Genomic DNA, 13,535 nt, shown 5'->3' with positions numbered 1-13,535 from the left:
TCCAGCAATCAATTCCTTCTAACACCCATTAAAATTCGCCCAACTAGAATAGGGGGGGGGGGAGATCTTTTTCTTTCCTCGCACCCGCTCTCTGGAATAAACTACCTCTACACTTACGCTCTATTTCAGATCATAACTATTTTCGCAAGGAGTTAAAAACTTGGCTGTTCGACTCTTAACCGGCCTCTGTCTGTCTAAACCAAACTCCTGAGCTTCCACAAAGCTCCATGAGACTTTCTGGTGATATGTGTGCTAAATAAGTATTCCTGATTTGATTTGATTTGATTTGAACAGAACCAGAAATGTGTACATCATAGCCTTAGTACGCAGGGGGCAGTGTTCCCCCCATCAACCTCACCAGCAAGGTTCTGTGTGTCGCACCTTCGACATCCCATCATATAGGAGTGTATGAGGCAAAAATGGGGAGGAGGAGAGGGTTATGTCCATTCTGTCTTCCCAGGGGCGGGCACATTCTCATTCACTGGTCGGGTTCCCCTCCTGCCTGTCGCTAGAGTTCTCCAAGGATGATATTTCCTGCTGGTTCTCGGGCTTCAGCCCCTGGACGTTATGTCGTCGCCTACTACATTTCCTCCAGCTCCTGTTTTTCCTCATGCATATTGGTCTCCTTCACTCACTCCCTTCGGATGTCAATAGTTCTGTTGCCAATTTTGGCAACACTTTCTTTTCTGCCACTCAGTCCAAAGCTTTCTCATGGTTTTTGAAGAACAGAGATTTCCCTATATACAGTACTTTCAATTTGGCCAAGCACCTTAGATTATACTGTATGCTTATGGCTCTTCATTTCTTTTTTACAAACAAGAAGGATTTATGCGGCATGGTCGTGGACCTTGGTCAGCGGACTCGATAATTCTCGCTTCGGTGCTTACTCTAATCAGGGGTTCCACTCGGCAACTCTGGGCATTAGCTTGCCTAATCTCCACAACGGCCCCATCAATTCCGGGGATGCCTGGCTCCACCTTGGGGACTCCCAGCAGGGACCATCCCACAGGGAAAGCCAGGACGGGTTCCCCAGAGTTATACAGCGCCAGGAGACCTATGGACGGGTAGCAGTGTGCTTTACAAGCTCAAATACATTTACATTTACATTACATTTGTAATCAGGAAATATCATGGCTTTGGTGTCCGCACACCAAAGGTCGTGGAGACGACTTGCATACCTCAGGATGTTGTCCTTGTCCACAAAGTTAAGAACTTGGATGACGACGGTTGTAGGAAAGTAGGATCTTTCTTTTATGGTTACCCCCACTTTTTGCCTGGTGTCAGGATGTTTTGACTGTAGTTTGCTGGAATCCTGCTAACCAGGACCCCAGCATCTGTGCTCTCTATCCCCCAAAATGGCTTTGGAAATACTTTTGAACCTCCACAATTGGCTACGCGTGTACCCTTATCAGTCCGTACTATATGGTACTAAGGTACCCAGAGAATAGATACACCTGGGGTCTCCCATGGGCTGCAGCATGTATTGTGCCACCCATGGGAGTACACTTAAACTCTGACTAAAGGCCTGCCATTGCAGTCTGTGTGAGATGGTGCTTGTGCCTCTCAAGACAGATATACGTTTCCTTATATCTGAGGTCACTGCACTTAAAACCTAGAATTCACCCCTTTGGTAGGCCCTGCAGTCCTGAGGACAGTTATCTGGTTTAGAAGTGTGAGGCTGTCCCTGCATGAGCCGGACACCCCCACAAACCCTGGAGTAATTTCACCAAGCTTTGTGAGTGCGGTTGGCATTTTTAAACATATAGTGGACATCCGTCATTACGAGATGTCTAACTATATAATGGCTGCACCGAACTTGGTCATGTTTGGTAGCAAAAGCAAAAAGAGCAATTGATGGACAGAATGCAGAACAATGTCATACATTCACCCCAATACACAGATATGGGCCTAAATCCACAGTTTTTTTGCTCCCCATGCTATTGCAGTTTGAACCCAGCCATAAGCAAATAATTCTTGACCCTGCTCCCAATAGGAACTGCCCAGCCCAACTGCCAGGCCAGGTCCTCCCTGGACTGAAAACAAGCATCCTGGGACCGGTTTCGGGGTTTCACCCCTCATCAGCCAGGATAGCTTGGCTCCAAGTGGCATGGAGAGCACGAGACCCACGTCTGGGCATACCTGTCCCACTCGGAAACCGGTCCCAGGATGCTTGTTTTCTGTTTAGGGAAGACCGGGCTAGACTTTTCCCATGAGGCACAGGGTCAAGACTAATTTGCATATAGCTGGGTCTGAACTGAGGTGGCAAAGTGAGCTAAAGAATGATGATGGATTCATCCCAGATCTGTGACAGGGGTTGAGTGTCTGAAAAGTTTCAGCGCTCCATCATCCCCTTGTGTTTGCTTTGTTTGCCCTAAGTTGGCAGGATATGCCCAGATGTGGGTCCCATGCTCACTTTGCCACAGGATTCAAGCTAGCCTAGCTGATGAGCGGTGTTACCCCGAAACTGGTCCCAGGATGCTAGTTTCCAGTTCAGGGAAGACCTGGCTTGGCAGTTCTGGCCAGACTGTTCCCATGAGGCACAAGGTCAAGACTAATTTGCATATAGCTGGGTCTGAACAGAGGTGGCGGAGTGAACTAAAGAACGATGATGGATTCAACCCATATCTTTGAGTGGGGGTGAGTGTCTGAAAAGTTTCAGATCTTCGTCCATCATCTCCTTGTGTTTGCCATATCTGATAGAGACTACTAGCAGCAGATTCCGTAACGTAGAATTATCCCCAGGCGTGAGACTGGATCCGGAAAACATTTGCCACAGTATCCCTGCATGCCAGGTGGATGGCATTGCGCGACTCCGCCCAGGCTTCGTCCGCGCACGTGACGTCAGCGAGGTTACATAACTCCTACCCCGGCGCCCCACGTCAGTTTTTTCCTTTTCCGCGTGCAACGCGGATCCTGTCTCTGCTCTGGGCCTGTTCAAGCCCGTTTGTCTTTCCCTTTATGGTATCTGTATGAAACAGTGTGCAGATGCCTTCGGGCTTTAAGTCTTGCACTTCATGTGGACGCCTTATGTCGGCGACGGACCCTCACCTTATTTGCATGTGGTGTTTAGGGGAGGATCACGGCTCCCCTGATTGTGAGACGTGCCAACAGTTGAAGCCGAAGTCGCGGCGGGAGCTGGATGAAACTGCTCTTGGCGCGTCTCTCCAGGTCGGGTTCTTCCCCTCGTTCAGCTTCGGCGGAAGGTTCTCGAAGCGGCCACCGTCGTCGTCCTCATCCCTCTCCTGCGCCACACGAGCGTCGCTCCTTGGTTTGAAAGTGTTGCAGTTTGTCCCCGAGGGCTGGTTTCCAGCCTGTTGGGGGCATGGGCTCTCCGCGGGTGATGTGGCCCCGCATCTCGTCCTCCTATCCACCGTTTCCCGGTGAGGGGGTGCCGAGATCCCAGATGGAATCATATGCGGCGGCTTTGCAGGCCTCGCTGGCTTCTCCTCCTCCTTCCCCTTCTGGGATGTCAGTGGATCCCTTGCATTGCGCAGGGCCCTCCCCGGCGTCGCCAGCGGCTCCGGCCCTGGTGCCAACTGGTTTGGCTGCAGGCTTGGAGGATGTGTTGATGTTGGGGTGAGGCCCTTCGGCGGTCCCTCCTTCGGACCACGGCACCTCTGCTTCACCACAGACTCCTGCAGGAGTCCCCGTGGTGTCGTGGGAGGCCGCCGGGGCTCGGGTTGCATCCCACTCCCCGGGTTTCTCTCGTCCCTCCACGCAGGCGGCTGCCTTGTCGGAGGTCGAGTTGGCGCCGTTCCGGCGCCGTACCTTGGCCGCTTCAGCCCTGGCTCCGTTCTGGTCCCCGGTGCTGTGTGACATGAAAGATGCCTGTCCGGCGTCTCCTGTGGCGTCGGATGGTGATGACGTCCTGCCTCAGGCGGCGTACTCTACAGTGCCGGACAGGAGTCGAGTCATGGACTCATCTTCGGACGCTCCCTCTTCTCCGGAGGTTTGGTGCATGATGGTGTCATCCTCACCGGAGGTGGGCCGCCACGTGGTGGCTTTTTCTCTGACTTCATTGAAAGGCGGCTCGCCGCCGTTTCCGAGGCTGCGGCTTTCGCCGGAGGAGCACCAGGTCCCCCACTCCTCGGTCCCTCCTTCTAATTTTCAGGTCTGGCTTTTGCCTGCCCCGCTTGGCTTCAGGGACGGCCGCCTTAGTTTGCAGCCGTCGCCCATGGAGGAGCTTCTTTCTCCACCGCGGGGCCCTATGGAGGCGGGTGCGTCCAGGGCTGTGGGTATTTTGCGCATTTTCCTGCAGATAATCTTCTGGAGGTGCTCAACCAGGGCTCTGGTGGGAGGGAGCTGTTGCTTCCCTTTGAGGGTTCGCTCCTTTCTTCCCCGATGGGGACTTAGGGGCGTCCCTCAACAGGGGGACGCGGTGCCCCATCACCTCCTGCACCGGCACCTTCCGCCACCGCGTGACCGGGCGTATTATTCCCTCCACCCCTCTGCCTCCAGTCCACTTTTGCGGACTGCTTTTCTCTCCCTCCCGCCGCTGTTGTCCCCACCGTCCCATGAGGCCCACTGGCTGGACTCTTGGGGGCGCAACATGTTCGCCTTGACCAGCGCCGCTCTGCGGGCCCTTAACACCTTGTGTGTTGGCCAGGGCCACCTCTTCTTTGTGGGACTCGGCTGAGTCTTTGGGATCCGCTGCTTCACAGGAGACTGTTCAGATTGACTTGCAGCATCATGCGTTGGATGGCTGGGAGCTTGCGGCGTTCATCCTTCGCTCCGCTCTGGACATTTCAGAGGCGCTGGGTCATGCCATGGCTTCTTCGGTTGCCCTTTGCCACCACACCTGTCTTCGAGACAGTGTGTTACCTGAGAATGTTAGGGAACAACTGGTTGGTCTTCCCTTCGACGGCACCCTGTTATTCCATGCCCTGTCAGACTTGGCCATCCAGAGGTTCTTGGTGGGGCTTCGTCCTCCTTCTCCTGATCTGGTTCTTGGACCTTCCTTTGGGAGATTCACCTTTGTTGTGCTGTGTGTTTTTTGACCACTCAAGTCCTCCTTGCGGAGACTGTGGCGTGTTGGCTGCTGGACGGCCCTTGTTGCCTGTGTGTGTTTTTGCTTGAGTTATCTGCGCAGATTGGCCCTGAGATTAGGCCTTCTGTTTTCCCTTGGGCTGCTTGACACGCCGTCTGTAGGGTTTTTGCCCCGCGACTCTTTCGTTTTTTCCTCTGGTGAGGAACTTTCTTCCAAAGAAGGTTCCCATGTCTTGGGACTTAACGTACCCTTTATGTATGTTGCGGATGCTTCTTTAGATCATGTGCGTGGACCCCTCGTGGTGGTGTGTCCGGGCCTTACCTCGCCTTCGGCTCCTGGCTTGGTTTCATGTTCTCCCCTTTTTCAGGTCTTCTGGAGGCCCCAGGCTATTTTTCCTGTTTCTGGCTGCTTCTGTTGCCGGCGCCACTCTGTCTGGTCTCTTGACTTCCGGCTATGGTGGGCTCACCTTTTTTTCCCTAGTTTCCTTGGGCCCTCTAGGTTTCCTTTCTTCTACTCCTCTTCCTTACCTGGAATTGGCTGGAGATTCAGTTGCCTTGTAGGGGTGGGAAGGTGCTTCGGCCTCCCCTGGCCTTGCACTTGCTTCCTCTGTTGGGGGGTGAACGGACTTCTCGTTCTCTTTTCTTCGGGGGTCTTCTGATTGTGGGGTTCCCCTTGGCTGGGGAGAAGGGCTCCTGGCCCTGTTTGTTGGACTTCTCCCCTGTGGGAGCCTCTGTTATGTCCAGGCTGGTGGGGTCCTTTCGCAGACCCTCCTTTCCCGTGGGTATGGCTAGGGTATCTATTCTATGTTAAGGAATCTGTGGCTAGTAGTCTCTATCAGATGTACGAGTTACTTAGCTTCGATAACGATGTGTCTGGTAGAGACGATTCTAGCCGCATATTCCTTCACGGCCCGCCCTTTTTGGCTTGTCCTTCTGCAATCGCCTTCTGGTGGATGGCTATGTTTCTGTGAGTGCATTCTTCGCTCTCTGACAGGATGTTTTTGTCTTGTTTCTTGTTCCTCCCTCCTCTTTGGCAATGAGAGGATGGGTCTATGGGTACTCCTGTGCCCCTCTGTCCTAGTTGTTTCGGCATTGGGGATTGCCTTGCTCTCGTCCCTTCCCTTCCTCCCTCTTTGTTCTAGGGTCCTGGCCCCTCTGCCCCCCCCTTTGGGTTGGGCTCACCTGGCAGTGTTTTGCCCCTTCTTTCCTTGGGGGGGTTGCCGCACTCTGTAATAGGGTTGCCTTGAAGGATTGTTGCTCCCTGTTTGTCTTGGAACTGATTCCCCTTTGTCATTCCTTGTTGGGGTTATACTCCTGCTCAGGTTCTCTTGACTTTTTGCGTGTGCCTTGTCTCAAGGGGGTACTGTCTACTTTCTGGCAGGGTGGTGGTTCAGGGCTGGGCTCTGTCCTTTATTCTTTATTCTTCTCCCTGCCGTTGGGTACTGCAGTGTCTGGTACTACTCCTTATGGTGTTGTTCCTCACCATCCCTTTTTCCAAATGTTCTGCTAATTCGCACACTGTTCCTATGGTCCCATGTTCCCACAGTTTGTCTGGTGGCTCCGTGTTGTGGCGCGGAAAAGTTCTCTGTTGAAAACTGACGTAGGTGCGCCGGTGTGGGACTTATGTGACCTCGCTGATGTCACTTGTGTGGACGACGCCTGGGCCGAGTCTTGCGATGCCGTCTCCCCCGGCGCGCAGGGATGCTGTGGCAAAAGTTTTGCGGATCCAGTCTCACGCCTGGGGATGATTCTATGTGAAGGAATCTGCGGCTAGAATCGTCTCTACCAGATACATTGTTACCGAAGGTAAGTAACTCGTACGTTTGGAGGCAAACATGTTGGAAGCATACCCCAAAACAGATTCTGGTATCCGATAGATACTCTTAGAGGAGCCCCCTGTACTCATGGTTACAGCCTTTTAGGGTCTGACAGAAAGCTGGTGCTGCTGACGACCACAGAAGTTGTTCTGCACTCCTGCTACCAAGCTGAGCTTGAGCAGTGGAAGATAGAACAATAGGTCTCCTGTTACACAGAGGTGTGACCACCTCCCAGGCAGGACTTAGTGTATTGGACTGGGGGGGTGCTTTCCAGTGCCATCCGACTGCACTGAAGGGCACATTTGGTGCTCTCCTTGCATACACCGGCGCAAAACTGGACAAAGTATAGGGGAGTATCATCCCCTCTGTCCAGTCCCTCCTCTGGGAGGGATCCCTGAGTTGTTCCAAAACTTTCCTTTGGTATTTAAGGGCTCCCCTGTGGGTTGGTTCTCAAATTCGTCATGGAACAAGACTCATCTCTGAAACCAAGACACTCTTCGACTGTTCGGACACTTGGACTTCGCCTGGAACAGAGACTGCATCAAGGTAGGCTCCTGCTGCTCCTGGTCTTGCTGTTCTGCAAGTATTTTGCCTCCTCTGTGTCTGTGCTTCGCTCAGGTTTTCCAGGGACCCGTGGGCATCAAGGACATCCAAAGTAACCTCCCTTGGAGTGAAGGAGGCATCTGCAGGCACTGCATTGAAGCTGACGGGTCTGCTGCTCCTTTCATCCAACAAACTTTGCGAGTCTCAGCAGCATAGGTGGTGTGGTTACCTCGAGGCCTGACCTGCCTTCCCTGCAATTTGGATGACAATATTCCTCTTTTGAGCCTCTGGGTCCAATTCCCTGTGCACCGCATCGACTTGCAGTTGAAAACACTTGTTGGCTCTGCACTCCAGAGATCTTTGGGCTACAAGTACATCCAGCCTCCAGCATCTCATCCCTCAAAGATCAGCATCCTCCCTGCATCTCCTGCATTGTGGGCCTTAATCTTTGGTGAGCTGCCTGAGTTCCTCTTGCAACTCCTGTGCCTTTGGCCAGTGGGTCCTCTTGAGGGGCATCATCTGCTTTGGTTTGCTCCCCTGTGTGCTTGGAGCCTGCTCTGACTCTCCTGCATGCAGTGAGTGCCTTGGACCTTGGTGGGCCCAACAAATGCATCTTTTTGTCTTCCACACCATTTGTGGCTTCCAAAGCTTGTTGATGATCTTGCTTGATACGACCACCTGGACACAGACATTCGACATGGGACAGTTCGTCTACAGCTCCTGGTTTTCCACAGCATCGCCGGGTCCTCACAGCTGCAGCGACAAGGTGCTCATGAACTCTTCTGAACATCCTGACCAAGGTGGGCATTGGGCTTCTGTGCCTCCTGGTCACCTCTGAGTGGCATAGACTCTGTCCCCTCAGCTTTGCATGTTCACCTCGTTGCTCATTGTCATCTATGAGTGGTTCCGATGTCACTTCACCCCCATGCACACGGCTCCCCTGGTGCAGGTAACATGATTCCTGGGGCATCCACATGTGGGGTGGCTCTACAACCTTCCGTCCTCCAAATGATTTCCTCTGGGTCCTCTGGGAAGGGTCCTTTTTCTTTAAAACTGCAACCGCAATGTCTCTACTGACCTCTATTGAACACACAATTATGTTTCCACTCTTCACACATACTCCTTGGGGTTCCTGGACACTTACCATGGGTGATTCCTGATTCACCAAGCTCTTCTAAGTCTTTTGGTCCAAGTCCTTTCTCCTTTGCAGTCCACATTCCACTTTTTAGTATATGGTTTCGTCTCCCCCTGGAAACTAGTGTATATTTGTGCTACTTACCTGATTCATTTGAAGTATTTGTATATGTGTTATTGATATCTCCGGATAGGAGATATACCAAGTGATAGTGATGTTTAATAAATATACTTATTTTTCATAAACACTGCGTGGTTTTTTCTCAGCTAATCTATGCTACTGATTAAATGTGGTGAAACAAGCTGCTTCTGATATGCCTGGAGACTGCTCTCCATAGCTACCCTTTGAGAGCTTTACAGTTATCAAAGACCACTAAAATCACCATAAGGGTTGCCTGGATTAGTGCAAGGTGTATCACTCCTTTAAGTGAACACCATATACTAAGACAGCCTCCTATAGCCGGTCTGGCCGAGCCCCTGGAGGTAGATTTGCGGGTCAGTGCTTGGTGAGATCTTTCTAATATGAAGCATGGGAAGAGGTTCTTGTTTGGAATCTATAACTTGAACAAGTCTGTTACAAATTGTTATGGGCGCAGGCCCTCCGTGCCCTCAAGCAGTCTCACTAGTCACAGAATTTTTCTGCGTGACCTGCCCTCCGCATCCTCCACTCAATGTTCAAGTATAGCTGTCAGCTCCCACAACCATTTGATCTCTTTGGTGAATGTGCCCACTACATCCTCCAGGGAGGAGACACATCCCTGTCCATCTGTGGGGTGGGCAGCTAGGCTGTGCAGGTCCTGGAGGAGGGACACCTTGACCCCAAACCTCCAACTTTACCATTCAGGTCTTTATGAGAGTCTTTTATTGCTTGGAGAATAATGACTGGAGAAACAGCTTCTTCCTTTGTCTCAGAAGGAGGGGTACTGTGCCCCCCTCCACCAATCCTGCTGAGGCCATTGGCCTGGTGTACTTGTCAATCAGCTCCTGCCCCAGGGCCACCTTATCCTTCACCATTCTGGCTTGTTAGAGCAGCGCCACCAAGCTGCCACCACCCAGTGGTCAGTCTGGATCAGCGTCCATAGATAATCAGAATAGACAGAATAAATGCTCTCCCACTGGGCGGTTAAACTGCCGTAGCTGCGGCTATCTATTCAGGAATACCATGACCAGGGACATAATCGGAAGAGGCCTAAATCCCAGTCCCGTACCTTGAGCTGATTTCCATTTCCCACTGGGTCCTCTCAGGGCCCCTTAGACTGAGGCTTGCTGCCACACCCTCTTCTTGGCCTCCCCTCTTCTTACCCTCGATATTCAGTAGGAGAAGGGGTCTGACTCCCGGAATGCTCAGCATCCTGTTCCTCTTCTCACAGTGAGGTGAGTCCTCATAATGGGCATGGTGTTGTGCCGTGTCCCCAGCGCACGTGTCCAGCAACCCCAGCAACCTTGGGAGAGGTACCAGACAATGAGAGCGAGCCGTCTCTTGCCCAGATAAATTGGCTCTCACGCCCAGGACCCGTCGGGGTAATACAAAGTGGCCTTGCGATTTAGTGAGAAGAGGAAGGAGTCCCCACTCACCAGTCGCCTTGGTGTCAGGTTTCTGCCCGGCCATGCTGGTCCTCTTGGGGTCACTTGTGGTGTGCCCTCCACTGCTGTGTGGCGAGCAGTACAGTAGCCCTGCCGTTGGTGTCAGTGAGGCTCCAGGCCGCTTCTCCACTGGGAGTTAGGCCGCACAAACCCTTAGGAGCATACAGCTTTGTCGTCCCAGGTCTGACACAGCCCTCAGAACAGGGTGATCCTCAATGCTGAAGATGGGAAATGACAAGGGAGAGTAAGGGATGAAAGGTGGACAGCTACTTGTTGTCTTTATAGTGCCATTTGACCGGATGATGCAGGATTCTTGAGGTTGGTGTAGAGCTCGCTGAAAATGCAGCCACCATCTTAGGCTGCAGGCCATGCCTCAGGCGTGAGTTGTCTATTTTTCATAAGCTTGATCATTTGTATAACATAATTTGACAATGGTCATTGTCAGAGGGGATGTAGCAGGAGTAAAGGCATATATGTTTAAAGCCGGGCTGAACTTTCTTCCAAAAATAGCTCTTGCGCAGGTATTCTTTTTAAAGACATAAAATGTTAGTTGATGATTCCCAGCTTGATGTGGGTCAATATTCAGATCGCCCTTGAATCTACAAATGCTGGGGAACCACCTTTAAGCTATTCTTTAGATTGAAACATTATAGGTTAATGCACTATTATGAAAACAATTTTCAATTCAATGCCTACATTAAAAATGTTTGCATTTTGCTTTTGGCTATTGTAGGAGCTGGAGTCTGAAAGAATTCATCTTCTAGAAGATGTTACCTTTAACAAGCGAAAAATGAAAGAACTGGAAGACAACCTTCTGTATAAACTCAGCGCAACCAAAGGTATGGTGAATGGATTGGCATCCTTTTTTCTGTAGTGCTTGAGTTCTCTCAATGTCTTCTCACCTGAGGGCATGCTATAACCATCACCTTTAGGGATAATATTCTTAGCGTCTACTTAATTTAAATCTTTGAACCTTGTATAGTACAAGTATCTTTTGGACAATGATGATGCTGTTGAGATACATAGCAAAACAAAGTATAAAACAAGTGCAGAATGTAAACGTACTATCAAAAGATCCAGCAGCTGTGAATGTTAGGTTTAGGGAAAAACAAGCAATGGCAATGCTAGCAGATATATTTATATTTATTTATTTACAGAGCGCATGGTTACATCAACGGTGTGTCCCCGATCTGGCATTGATGTGCTGCACACATCACTCTCAAAGGCACACTTCTCACTTGGCATCTACATGGGCATGACTTACCTCTGGTGTGCTAGAAAAATGTTCTGCATGCTCTAGTGTGATAAAACATCGACACAATCAAGAATGCATGAGAAGAATGTGTGAGGGCACCTAGGACTGAAGCAGAGAGAGCTGAGGACAAATACCAGCAAATGTCCTGGGCACCATAAAAATGTCTTAAAGGTCTGTTTCTCTTCCAGAGGAATCCTCATCAAAGTCATGATCACTGACTATTCCTGCTTATGTGTGGGGATGCCGGAGCACAGCATACGTAAGATGAATTTAAGGTCACACAAGAAGTGCGCTAAGGGAGTATTATAAGGAAGGGACACAAGCCGATCCACGGCGAGATCTTCCCTTCCTCTTTTTGATTACAACATGACATGTCACATGAAGTGTATGCCGATTCAGTGCAGTATCGAGTGACTTGAACTGTAAGTGATTAATGAAAGATCGCTTTATGGCAAGAATAATCATGTATTATAAAAATGAAGTAGAAGTGCATATAATGAATGTGTAAATAGTAACTTCAAAATGGCGCCCATGCTTGTAATGGGGTAATTGTCTCTTCTCTTCCATGCACAAAAATAATGCTTTATTAACATGCTCCCTTTGGTGTGTCATGAACACCGAGGAAGGCTTCACGCCGAAACGCGTTTGTTTACTGGCTGCTGCCAATAAAGTTTACGAGCGCGGATATTCTTTTGGAATTTTGGAAGAATTTGAGCGCGAATGCAGAGCTGTTTAACCACTACCGCAACCAGCACCCGCCTGAGAGTGCACCGTTACCAAGTGGAAAGCGAGCGTGATATATATATATATATATATATATATATATATATATATATATATATATATATTACCTACTGGCGGTCGCCAGTAGGTATATATAGTTAGGATTTTTTCCCTATGGGATTTTTGAAAATTCTATGTCTAATAACTTTGGCGTTTGTGGACGGAATTGGCTGAAATTTTCAGGAAAATGGAACGATTTGTTTCTGAGCAGCCCCTGAAAATTTGGGGGGGGTTCGTCAAGGGGGGGCTGAGAAAAAAGGGGGGTCCCAAAACGTGTTTTTCCAATGTTAATTTCCATAGGGCGGTTGGCCTCACTTTTAGCCCGAACGGCTGAATGGATTTGCACGAAACTTGGCAAAATTGTAGGGACTGTTAGCCCGATGTGCCTTTGCTAGGTCTCAATATATGTGCTCCAGTGGATTTTGAGAAATTAACGTTCAAAAAAAGATATATATCTGTAAGCGCGCTCCGGGCAGCGCTCCGGTTCGCGTACTTTACGCGTAACGGAACTTCGCGAAGCGAAGCTGATTGGCTCTCCGGTGTCTGTCAACATTCTAAACAGTCCGGAGCGGCCGCCATCTTGTCTCTCGGTAGGATCGAGAGACAAGAGGAGGTAAAAACAAAGGGGGAAATGACCATAAGGGGGCATAGTAGTTCTTCCCTGACCCCCTAGGTTTGATGTGGAGGCTTTAAAAGGGCCCCGCAGGGCAACAACAAAAAAAAAAATTTTTTTTTTTTGCGTGGGGAGCGCCCGGTTCGCGAACCGGGAAGCGTACTGGGGAGCGTACTATAAGGAAAAAAGAATGATAGACTTTTCAAATACTGTATGTTAATTGATTGTTGGTTTTGTTGATTATTTTTTAATTTCTTTATTTTTTAAGCAATTATTTATTATTGTGATTGTGTTTCAAAATTTAATAACATTTCTAACATTTCACTGTCTGAAATGTCGTCATTTTCCATGAACATAGTTTGTAATCTCTGAGGGTGTAAAATGTCCTCATTTTGAAGGAGGTCATCTACTGCTTGCACACATTGCAGTAGTTCTTGGTCCCAAGTTTCATCCATAAATTCTATATAATTTGGATCAATTAATTCTTGGCTGGTCTCTTGCAGGACAATTTGAAATGAAACTTTCTGTTCGCCTTCCATGTTGCCTGAAATTTGGATTTAAAAAAATATATATTAGTAGAGATAGGGCACTGTTGGGATTAATTTTAGATAGGCAGTTTTTATCAGTGAATTTATCTTTGGGCAGTGTATAGTATCAGAGTGGAAGTAGGAATATAAAAAAGTGTATGTGATTTAACGTAAGTAAATTCATAATTATACAAGAGAAACATAACTCCATCCATAACTATAACAGAGAAGTCTATCTAAATCTATAACTACTACAGAGGGATAGTATATAACTATCAGAAAAAGTTTACCAT

General features: G+C 49.4%; 1 protein-coding gene across 7 annotated transcripts in view; it reads left to right on the top strand.

Annotated features, from left to right (window-relative positions):
- DNAH8 (dynein axonemal heavy chain 8) overlaps positions 1-13,535 on the top strand; it is a 10,041,960-nt gene that overhangs the window by 8,324,765 nt on the left and 1,703,660 nt on the right. For all 7 annotated transcript variants that reach the window (XM_078647354.1, XM_078647353.1, XM_078647356.1 and 4 more), the window contains one exon: positions 10,798-10,903. In XM_078647354.1, coding sequence (XP_078503480.1) covers positions 10,798-10,903 — 106 coding nt within the window. The remainder of the gene's footprint in view (positions 1-10,797; positions 10,904-13,535) is intronic.

This window comes from Lissotriton helveticus, chromosome 6 (assembly GCF_964261635.1).
Source record: "Lissotriton helveticus chromosome 6, aLisHel1.1, whole genome shotgun sequence".
Taxonomy (NCBI): Eukaryota; Metazoa; Chordata; class Amphibia; order Caudata; family Salamandridae; genus Lissotriton; species Lissotriton helveticus.
Note: the sequence above shows the minus strand (reverse complement) of the source record. Positions and strands in the feature narration are given on the sequence as shown.